Source organism: Lepidochelys kempii, chromosome 2 (genome assembly GCF_965140265.1).
Source record: "Lepidochelys kempii isolate rLepKem1 chromosome 2, rLepKem1.hap2, whole genome shotgun sequence".
In the NCBI taxonomy this organism is placed as follows: Eukaryota; Metazoa; Chordata; order Testudines; family Cheloniidae; genus Lepidochelys; species Lepidochelys kempii.
The window spans coordinates 196,480,174-196,495,306 of NC_133257.1; the positions used below are offsets into that span (position 1 = coordinate 196,480,174).

At 38.6% G+C, this 15,133-nt stretch overlaps 1 protein-coding gene across 9 annotated transcripts in view; it reads right to left on the reverse strand.

Moving 5' to 3' along the window:
* The window catches only part of RBMS3 (RNA binding motif single stranded interacting protein 3), a 919,857-nt gene that overhangs the window by 402,239 nt on the left and 502,485 nt on the right, over window positions 1–15,133 (reverse strand). For all 9 annotated transcript variants that reach the window (XM_073333380.1, XM_073333379.1, XM_073333377.1 and 6 more), the window contains one exon: window positions 2,974–3,032. In XM_073333380.1, coding sequence (XP_073189481.1) covers window positions 2,974–3,032 — 59 coding nt within the window. The remainder of the gene's footprint in view (window positions 1–2,973; window positions 3,033–15,133) is intronic.

Genomic DNA, 15,133 nt, shown 5'->3' on the forward strand with positions numbered 1-15,133 from the left:
AGAATAACTGTTCTGTATTCCATTGCTATGAGGTATGGAAACTGTACTGTGAAACATCCATTACTCATTCCCTCTGCTCTAAACATGTAAGCCTATCAAAGGCAAGCCAGTTGGAGGAAAAAACCCTGCAAAGGGAAGAGTCTATGCATTTAAGATTAATGTTTCTCTTACAGAATTTTCCCCGACTTTTAAAATCAGCAAATACGCTAGACCCAGAAGGCAAATGCATGGAAGGAAAAGCAAAAACAGCAAAAATTCTCCAACTTGTACATTAGGTGTCATCAGGCTTTTGTGTTTGAATATCTGTATGAATCATGTCCATTTTTCATTACGCTCCATATTGGATTGTTCCCTGTTTTGTTCAGTGATTTTTGGCCACTTTGTCATGACTGTGCTTGTTTTTTTTAATATACTGTTCTATTACAGAGTGATTGTTGCTGCTGCTATGCCTCAGTGTGTATGCTACCCAAGAAGAACAATCTTGAAATGAAAGATTACGTCAAAAGGTTTCCCTAGTGAACTATCTTGGAATATATGTTTTCTTGGATCCGACTGTTTAATTCTCACCAGAAAAAAAAAATGTTTTGATAACACTAGTCCTTAACATGGTGCGAGTGAATTTTTACAGGCAGAGGAATGTTTGAAGAATAAATCAAACCAAAATTCAATCTGTTTTCCTCATTGTTGGAAAAGGATACACGTAACACTTCAAGTTAGACAGAGCATTCTGTCTCAAAAAGAAAAGGAGTACTTGTGGCACCTTAGAGACTAACAAATTTATTTGAGCATAAGCTTTCGTGAGCTACACCTGAATGCATCCAATGAAGTGAGCTGTAGTTCACGAAAGCTTATGCTCAAATAAATTTGCTAGTTTCTAAGGTGCCACAAGTACTCCTTTTCTTTTTGCGAATACAGACTAACACGGCTGCTACTCTGAAACCTGTCACTCTGTCTCAGTGGATCTGTGAGGAATCTCATTGATACCTGTGCAATTTCTTAAAATGATCTTCTTTTTCTTTTGCTGTCATGTGAACTCTTTATTTGGAGGTTTTAGTTTTTAAACTCACTGCTGTAACTTGGCCAAATATCAAGTGGCATTGAAATATGTTTCTGAGTCTTAAAATCGCAAGATGACTTCCCACCACTCTGAGATTTTACTATAATCACTCCCTTTATATTTGATGGTACACCACCTACATTACAGAATGGTGTGCCTACTTGACTGGCCATCTCATTCTTTTCCGCACCTTTAAGAAGTTTGTTTTGCCAAAGAGGAACGAACTGTTACCCATTATTTAAATAAGCAAAATGCTCATCCTTACTATATTTGCCATTTCCATGCCATCTATTGTAAATAAGTCCATGTTTACGGTCATTCAGTTGTACTACTCATGCCATAAAGATCTTTCCTCTAAAACATGAACAAATGTGTCTCACTTTTTCCTTGCTGTAAACTATATTGAAAACAAATCTTATTAAATTCTCATTATTACATAGCACCTATTGCTGTGATATAACAGAAGACAAAATGAAACAGCCCCAAAACCCAGAAATGGAAGGCTAAATCCCTCCATTCTCTTCTTTCTGTCTCTCAGCACCCTCTCCCCCCCCCCATTTTTATATGTATTTTTCAGCCACATCCTTTCCTTGTATTATAGCCCATTGTTATTAACAAAATGTTGGTGGGAACGGTGGTGCAGTGCTGAACATAAGGCACCATCTTGTCGGACTGTTTGATGAGATAGACACTGCTGTTAATTTTAAAGCAGCAACAAGCCCCCCATCTTGCATATGCAGGCCAGCATAGTGTGTGTACAATGAGTCCTAGAGCCTGACTACATGCACCAGGTGGCAAACCATGCCTTTTTGGGACTGTGGTGTTTTGTCAGGGTACAATTTCAGTCCCCCTTCCTAATATACCATTGTGTGGCTATCCAGTACTGCTGCTGCATGGGTTATAGGGAAAGAAACTCCATATGCCAGTTACTAAGCACGCTTTTGTAACACTAGCAGGATTTTGTCCCTTCTCACTTTTCCTCAAGTTTCCTTCCATATTTCCCCTCTTCACATCTTATTTCATCACTAACCTCATATTTCACTTAGTTTGCTACCTTAAGATGCCATAGACCTTTTCTTACCAGGGCTACATAGAAAATGCTTTCTTCCAGAATCCACTCCTTGTGAGGCAAATTCGGTGAGACATCAGTGCAAAAAGATTCTACAGTTCACTAGCTGTGGAATTACAGTGTTATCCTGCCGGAAAGTGGACTCCACTGTGAGAACCAACAGTTAAAGTCCCACCCATGGAAAAGATGGACCTTCAGACTGTTTATCAGATAATTAGTCTAGTCTCAGAAATCTCTGTATGTATCTATCTAGAGAAAGATATAGACACATGCAAACACCATATCTCCACAGTACACATTTATTTCACTAAAAGAAACAGAATATTTTGAAATATTATCGAGAAATTAAAAATGCAAAACTCCAAGAGTAAGAGAAATCATTTTCATATCACTATGTCACAATTTTATGATCAATGTTGTGCCACAGTGCATATTTTCTTCTTCCAGCAATGTAGTCTGAGACATTCTAGAATAGAAAAATTAAACCAGGTTTTGCTTGGGAAAGTTTTCCCAAGGGTTTCTCATTTTGCTATAGGAAATCAATTTGCATCACTGATGATATCATTCAAATCAGACAACGCTATGTGGTTAGAAGGTAATTTACTTTTCTACCGAAGCAATTTGAAACCTGTTCTGATTTGCGATTTTCATTTTGTTTGTTAATGAAAAAAATTAATGAGCAATGTTACTGGAAAATACAACTCAGAGCTCTGGCATTATTAAATATGTTTGCAATATACTGTACATTGTGTTGATTGCACAGTCGGAGCCCGAACCTTGGCGGATGGAATACCAGTCAATCAGCCAAACAGACATCGAACTCATCGGGAGGACTCTTTGCACATACCTTTGCACTGATTTGTGTTTTTGTCAAGAATTGCCTTTGTGGATACAATTTTCCCATACCTACAGAGAAAAGAAAAGAAAAGAAAAAGAAGAAAAATGCATGTTATTATATTTAACCCTAAATCTATGCAGACTATTCCATCCCGTTTATTATATATATATATATGTATACACACACACACACACACACACACACACACACACACACACACACACAAGAGAGAGGGGAGTTCACCCATAGAAGAGGTAGAGGACGGACAGCAAGCTTCCCTGCATTCTCTCTGCACTGCAATGCAGATCCTGAGAGATGTTCATTTTCCATGCCCATTCAAACTCTGATCTCTACACCAAGACTCCCAACAAAAATGCCAGTTATGGAGTGGCCAGTAGGCTATCCAGATAGACAGAGATCTTTCTCTGGTGAAGGAAATTAACTTTATTTAAATGTATATTTGCATTTTAAGCCATCAAAGGAAGTTTTGTTTTTTAATGGGAATGGAGTAGACGCTTTCCCACCATTCACCAAATGCCCTATAAAGCTGGCTGACAAAAAGAGATCCAAAGGAAGAATTATTTTTTTTAAAAGGTATCTAATACATTTTAGATAGTCAAAGCAATTTTTGTTAATTGCTTTTGTATCTTTAGGCTTTTCTTGCTGAATGCTGATGAGTGTTTGCATATATGGCACTACAACAAACAGCACAGCTTAAGAGTACTTCCACGAGACTCAGCCTCTTGAGAGGGAATTTTAATTTCATGGACCAGTTACAACTTGTTGCATTCAACAGTTAGACCATAAAGTGAGTGCCTGTCTTTAACTCAAATGGAAGAGGACTGAAAATGCATATTTATTCGTTAGTTTGGAAATAGTTTGTGTCATGCAACAACGGTAAAGAATCACAGAAAGGGCCCCTTTTTGCCATCACTGAATACCAGACTTAAGTGAAAAAAGAAAAACAATATTATCCCTGAAGCTACACTGTCTTCATCTCTATTTCACCGCCCAGCTCCTTCTAGAACCTTTCCCGAAACCCTCTTCCACCAAATTTGAAGAAACAGTACACACATTCTCACAAGGTGTGCTTTCATTTTGGAAGATGTGCATGTAAGACATGACCCACCATCATGAATTGTGATACCACCAGATACAATGATCATGGGCACAATACATTAGATACACAGGCATTAAGTCAGTCAGCCAAGGTTCTCTTTAGCAATAATAATTTTGGCCCTTATTCAAGAAAGCACTTAAGCATGTGCCTAAAGTTAAACGTGATCTTATGTGCCTTGCTGAACAGAGAGGAATTCCAAAGTTGGGGCCTTTACGTATACCTCCCTTACATTATTCTTTACACTAGTATTTGCAGCGGACTTTAGTCACAGCCAAAGACCAGCAAGCACATATCCTAAGAATATACAGTAGAACCTCAGAGTTACGAACACTTCCGGAATGGAGGTTGTTCGTAACTCTGAAATGTTTGGAACTCTGAACAAAACGTTATGGTGGTTCTTTCAAAAGTTTACAATTGACTGACTGAATACAGCTTTGAAACTTTACTATGCAGAAGAAAAATGCTGCTTTCCCGTTTTCTTTTTTTAGTAGTTTACAATTAGCAGTTTACATTTAACACAGTGTTGTGCTGTATTTGCTTCTTTTTTTTTCATCTCTGCTGCTGCCGGATTGTGTACTTCCAGTTCCCAATGAGGTATGTGATTGACTGGTCAGTTTGTAACTCTGAGGTTCTACTGTAGTATCAAATTCTCTGTTGGTGTGATTTACAAGCATTTTATGGGTAAATTTACACCAGCAAAAAATTTGGCCCATGAAGTGCATTTTCATTTATTTGATTTATAAACCAAATAAATGCAATATATACAAATAAACAATGCCTTTCTATTCTCTTAAGAGTCTTTGACAGATACTGAGAAAGAGAATCCAATTAAAATCAGCAGTTAACCCACAACAGCCTCAAATAAAACTCAACCCCCAATTAAACTTTCTCCAAAAAAAACCCCTAACATTAGTCTTCATTAGGACTCTCTCGTAACATAAAAACTCCAAAGGAATGGATATGCTGTTCCATCCAAGCCTCTGAGATGTAGAAGTCTGTGCATACAGTGGTTTACTTGTGAGTGCAAGAACCCAGAGCCTGAAATGTGAAGCAGTTACTTAAATCTGCTTTACTCTTTTGAATTTCTTGCCAACAAAAGAGACATTTGTGGTTCTATTACATTTACTATGGACTTTCCAAGGTTATTTGCTATACACCGCAATCCTGCAAATGCTTAGTCACATCAGTCATTTCACCTGGAAGTAGTCCCATTCATCCCAGTGGAACTACTCAAGCAAGTAAAGTTACTCATGTAGCTAAGTGCTGGCAGAGTTGGACTCTACTGGAGTAGTAAGAGGTGCTAAAGAATGCTCTCCACTATATGAATAGCCTTCACATTAACGTATAGCTATAAACCCTGAGTACTACCACAAGAAAGTAACTAGAATTAATTTGGACACAGTTTTCCTAAATACTTCACAGTAATTGGAACATGAGCTCTGATGAGTGGTGATAATTTGAGTTCTGCAAGGTAGAAAAGTATTTAGTTTATTCAGAAAATGATAATTTTCTTGCATAGGAGGACTGTAATAAAAGGCTCTGATTTCCGTTAGGATTTAGTTGGCTTTCCTGTCAGGATAAACTATGTAATTTCGATTCTATCCACACAGAGGTTCCAAAAGTGGATTCCACAATGGGAATTCACACATTAATATGATGTAATAATACAATGTAGCTCAAGAGATGGCTTCTTAATCTGTTGTTTTAAATGCTAACTACTAGTTAGTAAAATCCAACAGCCCATATGTTTGCTCTGTACAATACTAGTATTTTTAAAATATAAAGATACTAGACATATAGATTTGTAAAAGGAACAGGAGTACTTGTGGCACCTTAGAGACTAACAAATTTATTTGAGCATAAGCTTTCGTGGGCTACAGCCCCACTTCATCAGATGCAGAGAATGGAACGTATAGATTTCCTTAACATATAGATCTTACTAAATGTTCCATTCTATTCATCCGATGAAGTGGGCTGTAGCCCATGAAAACTTATGCTCAAATAAATTTGTTAGTCTCTAAGGTGCCACAAGTACTCCTGTTCTTTTTGCGGATATAGACTAAGACGGCTGCTACTCTGAAACCTGTCATATAGGTTTATGTGTGTCATGAGAACACATAAGCACTGTTTAGTTTCCTGCTGAATTATAGTGCCTGTTTTTGAAACCATCCTTCCACAGGGCCTATATTCAAGTGCTTCATCAAAGAAATATTACGGGAAGCACTGTAGTTCAAAACCCACCATCATCTACACTTTGGATTTCAGGTACATATCTTTAAGTTTATGCTTGCTGCATCACTACACCTGAATGGGAGTGGATATTAGGAACTTGAGAGGCTGTGAGTGGTTTCCATTTTGCAGGGTTCAAAACAGACCCATTTTGCATTTTCCATGAAATCTTTCACAAAACTTTTTTATTGTCAACATTATTAAAATTTTCAAAATGTTTTAATTTATCATAGTTTCCATAAAATTTCAGTGATAATTTTGATAGTCATTTGGATAAGAAATGTTGCAAAAAATTAGAAGAAAACAAAAATTTACAGGTTTTTTTTTTTAAACAAACTGTAAAAGGTCAGTTTTTCAACAAAAAGCCTTTTCCTTTGGAAAAAAATTTCTACCAACTCTAGTCTTATTAGTTTTGGGTTAAACTACTCAAAACTTCACACTAAATGTTCTGGGAGTCAATGGAACCAAAAACTCAACACAAAACTGATCCAAAACCTCAAATTTCTCAAGGTCTCAGGTGAAAACCTAAATTAAAATCAGAGCTTCTTTGCACTAGGCACTTCTAGCATACACATAGCAAAAGACAGTCCCTGACATGAGCAGTTTACTGTTTCAATAATCATGCAATATCACTCAGTTTTGAAGGTTTTACCACAAAATTCAAAACCTAAATCCAAGGTTTAACTTCTGCTTTGGGTTTTACCACAAAAGTTTTACACAGCTCTAGTTCTAATGTTTCCCTTTCATTCCTTTTGCCTTCCTGAAAAAGATCAGCTTCTGCATGTCAACCAAACCCAAGGAAAACTCCAGTAGTGTATGATATTGGTAACAATTTAAAATAAAATAAAATAAACTTTTCCTCGGTTCTCTGTATATTGCTAGCTTCAATTACTGAAGGTGGTTTCAGGTTATGAATCTGGCTTGAAGATTTACATAGGGCCTCATCCTGCGGTCCTCATAAACCCAGAACTCCCAGAAACTTAATTGAGAATTCTGGGTGCATAAGGAATGCAGAATAGACAGAGTTTATGATGTTGTTTAGCTGGTATCACAGTAACAGTATGATACTATTTAACAACTGATCATATTTTTATTTAAAGGCTCCAGGTGGTAGATCAGTATTTATGTAGCAAATACCAGCAGAAAGTTAGCTGGCATGTTAATCATCCAATATCTGGTGTTAAAATTATATGGAGCACTTAGAGAACACTTCAAGTTGTAGCTGATGTGAAAACACAAAGTGAAAGATTCTTTTCCATTGTCTACACCAGCGATTCCCAAACTTTTGAGGGTTGTCTCCCCTCCCAACCAGATTCCTCCAGATTTATTAATTTATATATAAACAATTTACATGGGTTTGTTTTATGACAATATTGTGATGGGAAAGTCACACAGAATTCTGAAAAAATTCTCCACAGATGCCTTATAGAATATGGTAAGAATGGTTATCTATCTTATGTACAGCCGCGACTCACTGAGATGTGTTGTCCATACGAATTTTCCTCTTGGTGCACACATGCTCCAGGAATGTGATAGCAACCTTGCACACATGGGGCACATTCACACCAAGTGGAATCTGCGTGGACTACCACTTGAAAAATTTCTGTTTCACATGATAATTTCTGCGCAGTCCACCTATTACTGAACTACATTTTAAATCCTGTATTTAATGTAATGAAAGATACTTACTACTTCAGCCATTGTAAAAATTATTTGTTTTTCCTTAAAAATCAAAGGGCCCCATATCTTTTGAAGAAAAGCTCTGCAACCACAAAAACCTTTTATTGGCCTGTGATCACAGTAGCAGAATTTACGCCACTTTCATGAATCCGTGCATGGAGGTGCGGGGGGAGGGGAGAGGGTCAGGAATTTGCTGTTGGGTTCTTAAGATTGTATTTCTGCCCAATATGATCAATGTTTAACTCAGTGTATAACCCATACCTATCATTAAGTGTTATTGCCTCTACCACTTGCTTTATTCTGACTGTCAAATTCAGAAGGGATCATTTTTTCGCTGGATATAGGATAAATGAGCACCGCAATTGAGAATGACATTACAGCCAAAATTTTCAAAAATGGCTGTTCAACTTTGGCTCCTCGGTCCATCTTTAAACACCTGAATAATTGGTCTGATTTTCAAAGGTGCTGAGCACCCACCAGCGCAAAATGAAGTCAATAGCAGATGGCTCAGCGCTTTTGAAAATCAGGCCACTTACTCAGGTGCCTAAATATAGGTGACATAGGAGCATAAATTTTTGGCAACCATTTTTGCAAAGCTTGGCGTATATGAGGAATGCACAACCTTTAGCAGAAACAGCAGAATCCAAGATGATTAACTAGTGAAGAAATGAAATATGTAACCTGCTTTCTCATACCCTCTTAGTGACTATTACAATCACACAGCATGAAGTACATAAACAATTTGCACTAATTTACTTAGTGCACAAAAGGAGATAACCAAGCTACCCTCTTACCCTCAGAAAATGACAGTTGAGTAGATGAGGGAGGCCACATGCTCTAAAGAGATCCACTATGAGTGGAGAAGTGATCAGCTTCTAGAAAGGTGACTCCACAATCAGAATACGGAGCCCCTAGGTCTCACCCTTCTGCCCCATGACATCACACAGCAGATAAGAAGTAGGTATGGGGGTGGGATGATTGTTACTCTTTTCCAAACCTCAAAAAGATTCAGGTTAGGGGTAAGTGAAGATTTAGGTTGGGACAGGACAGTCAAGGAGGGAGTAGTGTTTCTTTTAAGACATCCTGGTTCATCCATACTTAGCAAACTGAGAGACAGCTCCATTTTGGCTACATATCAGAGCAGTCCCTTATACAAAGGGTATTTCATCTCAGATCAGCAATAACCTATGCTCTTCAAATGAGTTTGAGATCTGCCCATTTTATATAATATCCTGTAAAAATCTTTAGGGCTATCCAAAAAACAAACCCCTATCTGAAAATTTCACTATTGTGCATCGTGCAGAAGATACACAGAGTTGGAGATCTACCCTTTCTGGTGTCTGGTCAAATCCCAGAAGTTCAAGCAGATAGCCCCCCAAAACCATAAGCTGTTTCAACTGCCCAGATATCCACTGTATATCTCAGGGCAGGATGAAGGAAAGGAAAGGAAAGGAAAGGAAAGGACTTGTTTCTTGACTTTAGCAAAGCTTTTGACACGGTCTCCCACAGTATTCTTGTCAGCAAGTTAAGGAAGTACGGGCTCGATGAATGCACTACAAGGTGGGTAGAAAGCTGGCTAGATTGTCGGGCTCAACGGGTAGTGATCAATGGCTCCATGTCTAGTTGGCAGCCGGTATCAAGTGGAGTACCCCAAGGGTCGGTCCTGGGGCCGGTTTTGTTCAATATCTTCATAAATGATCTGGAGGATGGTGTGGATTGCACTCTCAGCAAATTTGCGGATGATACTAAACTGGGAGGAGTGGTAGATACGCTGGAGGGGAGGGATAGGATACAGAAAGACCTAGACAAATTGGAGGATTGGGCCAAAAGAAATCTGATGAGGTTCAATAAGGATAAGTGCAGGGTCCTGCACTTAGGACGGAAGAATCCAATGCACAGCTACAGACTAGGGACCGAATGGCTAGGCAGCAGTTCTGCGGAAAAGGACCTAGGGGTGACAGTGGACGAGAAGCTGGATATGAGTCAGCAGTGTGCCCTTGTTGCCAAGAAGGCCATGAGGGGATGAGAGAATCTGGCTAGCAGTATCAAAGGATATATATGTACATATCTATGAACACACTGTTACTTTACACTAGTTAAAGGTGAATGTCTTGCCAAACAATTGTATAGATACGTATGGGCTACACACCTAGGGAAAAAAGTCTACCGGGTTACTCCAGATCAGGCTGTAATTTATACCACTCAATTATACTGAATATAAATCCTCCTTTTCAGGCAGCAATTTACAAACATGCTTTTGGCTAAATTCACAATACTGATGTAGGTCTGATTACAGACTCTTCTTGTAGCGTATCAACAATTTAATGTGATGGCTATTGGCAGCCTTTTAAATATATAATTACAAAATTACATAATACCAAAAAAAATCCCTCCATTAGTAAACTCTTTAAGACCCTAGTATAAAAAATAATGCCAGATTTACTGTAAGAAAAAAGTTATAAATATCATAAAATTAAGTATGGGTTCTGGGCCCAGTACTGGTCTACGTTTTCATTAACAACTTATAGGACAAAGTGGATTTATAAAATCTGCAATGACACCAAGCTGAGAGGAGTTGCAAGCACTGCGAAGGACAGGATTAGAATTCAAAATTATCTTGATAAATTGCAGAATTGGTCTGATATCAATAATAATAATCAACTCAATAATATCATGCGAGAAATAACTGGTGAGGAAGTAGCACTGAAAAAAAGGATCTGGGGGTTATAGTGGATCACAAACTGATTACAAGTAAACAGGCAAATGTCATTCTGGGTTGTTCTGACAGTGTCCTACATAGGATATGGGAGGTAATTGTTCCACTCTACTTGGCACTAGTGAGGTCTCATCTGGGGCACTGCATCCAGTTATGGGCACAAACCTTTAAGAAAGATGAGGACAAATTAGGGAGAGAACACAGGAGAGCAAAAAAATGGTAAGAGATTTAGAGAAAACAACCCATCAAGAAAGGTTGAAAGAAATGGGCATGTTTAGCCTAGAGTAAAGGAGACCTGATAACAGTCTTCAAATAAATAGGAAATTGTTATAAAGATGATGGTGATCAATTGTTCTCCATGTCCACTGAGGGTAGCAAGCAAAATTTATGTTGGCTATTAGGAAAAACTTTCTAACTATAAGGGTAGCTAAACATTGGAAAGGCTTCCAAGGGAGTTTGTGGAATCCCTGTCATTGGAGGTTTTCAAGATCAGGTAAGACAAACATCTATCTAGGTATGAGATGATCTAGGTATGCTTAATCCAGCCTCAGTGCAGTTGAACTAGATGACCTCTTGAGGTACCTGACAGCCCTACATTTCTATAATTTCTATAATAGAGAATCATACATAGAGTTGGAACAAGATAATTAAGCAAGCCTTCAAAAGTTTCAAGAAGAATATATATAAAGTTAATGAACTTCAATGCCGTGGACAAAAAAATATTATCTCTGTGTACAAAATGCATTTATATTCATGATGTGCTGTACTTTTGATGTGTCTGATTTCCCATTCAGAGTATTGCTTACTTATGTAGGATTGACTGTTAAAGTACAGCTGGTATGAACCAACTTGCCAAAATACCTTGATATTAATCTCTATTCAATCATTTAACAATAACCTCATTATTCAAGAGAACTCTGCACATACATTGCTTGTGCAATTTTCTGCCAATCATTAAAAACAATTTAATTTTAAAAGAATTATATGGCTACAGCATAATGTAAAAGGAAGTCACATTACCAGTAACAGCAGCAAAAATAAAATAATAAAATAATAATAATAATAAAAGAGAAATCCAGCTACCCCCCACAGGGACTGTGAACTCAAACTGATAATATAAAACTAAAGCATTTTATAGAGTTCATATAGAGGGCATTTGAATCAAATGCGTGAGCGAGACTTTTGTAGTTCACAGAGCTGCCTTTCATTATTTACAAATTATAAACTTCCAGGTATTTGGCTGTCTGTGGTAATAATTCTGCCGCTGCTAATATATGTGTCTCTCCAGGTTATTTTACATTTTAAAAACTTACTGTCAGAGTCAGTATAATAGAAATGCTTCACGTTGCTTAATAGTTCTATTAAATTTTCGTATTTTCAGGGCTGAAATGTCAGCTTTATTAATTTGCCATGGGCTGAACTTTGACCTTCTCGGTGCAAGGGAGCACACTTTTTTTCTGGATGCAATTTTCAAGAGGGGGGGGAACATAATTTAGACTACTTTTACAACTATACGGACAAAATCTTGCACTCCTTACCCAGAATTTAATTGGGCAAAACTCTGAGTTCATGGCTCAAGGATTTGCCTTATTCTGTACAGTACGTTTTTAAAAGCGAAAGATTCTCAGTCTCTCTTCTTTATTTGGAAACTGTATAACACAAAGGCAGCTTAAATATAGGGTGGGGAAATAAATTTGACAAGCAATTAGTCCCCGATATTTTGAAATATTTATGCCCATAATTAACTACAGGCATGTCAGAAACCCCATTAAAGTCCTTGGGATGACCCAGCTTTGTCAAGCTAGGCATGTGTTTGCAGATCAGAGCTTTAAGATAGTCTGAAAAGTTTGATATTTAGTGGGGGAAAACATCCCTATTCAGGACAGCTTTTAAGCAAATGTCTCCAGTTAAGCATGTGCTTTAGTGTTTTCCCGAATCAAGGTCTTTAATAGCTGTGATAATTAACTTTTCCAAGCAGCCAGTATCAGGGTTCCAAAGGAGGAATTGTGACAAACACCTTTGGTTAGATGATCTGTTGGGTCAAACATCCAAGTGAAAATAGGCTAAACAGACTTGTTCAACAGGCTACACAGAACATGTTTTATAAACGTACATGTTTTAAAGACTGTAAATAAATACAACTTCATTACCGATGGTTCATCAGTTAAATAACAACATTTACAAATTGTCTAAATATGTATATATGATGGAGCCATTAGTCTATCATGTAAATAATTTTCAATTCACTGTTGCCTAAACACAGATGGACATAATTGACCATATTAGCTCCACTGTGTCAACTCTTGTAAACTTCTTCTATGAGGGAGGTCTCATTAAAAACTGGGGAATAAAGGCACCCAGGGTCAGAACCTCAGCTTCTATCAACTGGCGTAGCTCTTTTGACTTCAATGCAATATGCCTATTGGCATGAGCTGAGGATCTAGCTCATTATTTTTCTGTCTGAGTGTTTACTTTGTACTTCAGATTATGTCAAGTGAGGCAGAGAAGGCTGCATAATTAGCATGTCTGCTAGCTATCTGGTGGTCAGCCAGCCCTTCTGAGAACCAACGAGCCTTGGATGAGCAAAAGATCTTATAGCCCACAAAAATTCCTTAGTCAAGGTCTGTGCCAGCTTCTCTGGATGGCGATCCTGGCAGAGGGCCTCCAGCAGTGCAAAGCCACCTTTGGTGATTGCTGCATTCGTCAGTGCAGTAGGGCTTGTGCTCAAAGGGGATATCTACACCGCCATAAAAAAAACCTGGCTAGCCCATATCAGCTGACTCAGGCTCGCAGAGCTCAGGCTAAGGGGGTGTAGATATTTGGGCTCAAGCCCAGGCTGTAGGACCCTGCAAGGTGGTAGAGTCCCAGAGCTCCGGCTGCGGCCCAAGCCCGAAAATCTACACCACAATTAAACAGCCCCTTAGCTCCAGCCCCAGTCAGCAGGCACAGGCCAGCTGTGGGTGTCTAACTACAGTGTAGACATACCCAAAAAGGTCATCACTGACCAGTAAGAAGACATGGTTAGGGCAGACAATGGATGAACTGATTTAACATATTCTCTAGGCAGCTTCTTCTGGCAGAGCTACTCTGGAGCTTCCTAAAGCGACTAAAGCTGCCCTTCCCACGCAAACCCCTCAATAAAGAAAGCAAGAAGAGTACTGTTTCCCCGCCCACTCTGAACAACGTATTGAAAGAGCTAGTGGTAGAAAGGATAGTGTGGACACAGAGTATGACATCTGCAGGGCAATATGCTATCTGGGATGAGCCACTACAGTATCCATTCATTTGTTTTCCAATTTAAACAAAACCACCATTTTATAACCATAACTGAGGGGAGAGAGAGAGAGAGAGAGAGAGAGAGAGAGAGAGTGCACTGCTTGGCAACCAACCAATTAAGCTGCACTCTGCTTAAACTTATTTATACTTTGTTCCTGAAAATTACACGGAGAACTTTATAGAGAGAATAGCACTGTGCAATATGACGTACGGGTCATGTGGGAATTTTCTAGGAGGGTCGGGGGCGTCCTTATCTCCAGGACAATTTTTAAAAATTCCTGCCATATGGTGCAATCTGGTCCATTTCAAAAGCAAAAAATCACTATTCAGAAGTAATTTGGTGGCCCTAAGAATAAGTTCTTTCTGGCAGGGATGATGTAGCTATAACCTTGGAAGAGAGAAACACCATCACTAGCCAGGAAATTCCCCCAAACCTTCGCTTTGGTTTGTTGGTAGAATTTTAAGCAGACCTTCCAGGGGCCTCGCAAGAGTAGTCTCCTGTTTATTACGGACTGCAGGTCCCTGCAAGCCCATCAAACCCACAAAGATAAAGTCTTGAATTAAGATTCACATGAAAAACACAGGCTTAGCTACTTTGAACCATTTGGCCCATCTAAGAGAGGGGCAGCTGTAATTAGTTGGGGCACAGATATTATTCCTCCCGCAGCCTGCCAGCTAGGCGATACAGTATTGCTAACCCCCAAATGTTGAAAAATTATGATCCAGACTCCAAAAAATTATGAGTGGCTTTAAAATTACGATTTAAGAAAAGGTCGAGGTTCTTTTTTTGCCATCTGGTTTGGGAGGCAGTTGGAGACTAACAAATTTATTTGAGCATAAGCTTTCGTGAAGTGAGCTGTAGCTCACAAAAGTTTATGCGCAAATAAATTTGTTAGTCTCTAAGGTGCCACAAGTACTCCTTTTATTTTTAAGCCTGTCTCCACAACCATGAAGGCTAGAAATCTACCTTTTTAAAACCTGAAAGCAGGGATTCTTGCCTAATCCCATTCCTTAAGGAGTTGATGCTTTAGGAAACATACTAAATATTGCAAGACTCATAAAAGTTGGCAACACTGGAGTACCTTCATAAAAGAGTGATATCCTCAGATGCAGACAAGCACTGCTTACCAGCTGTATGTGTCAAGTCC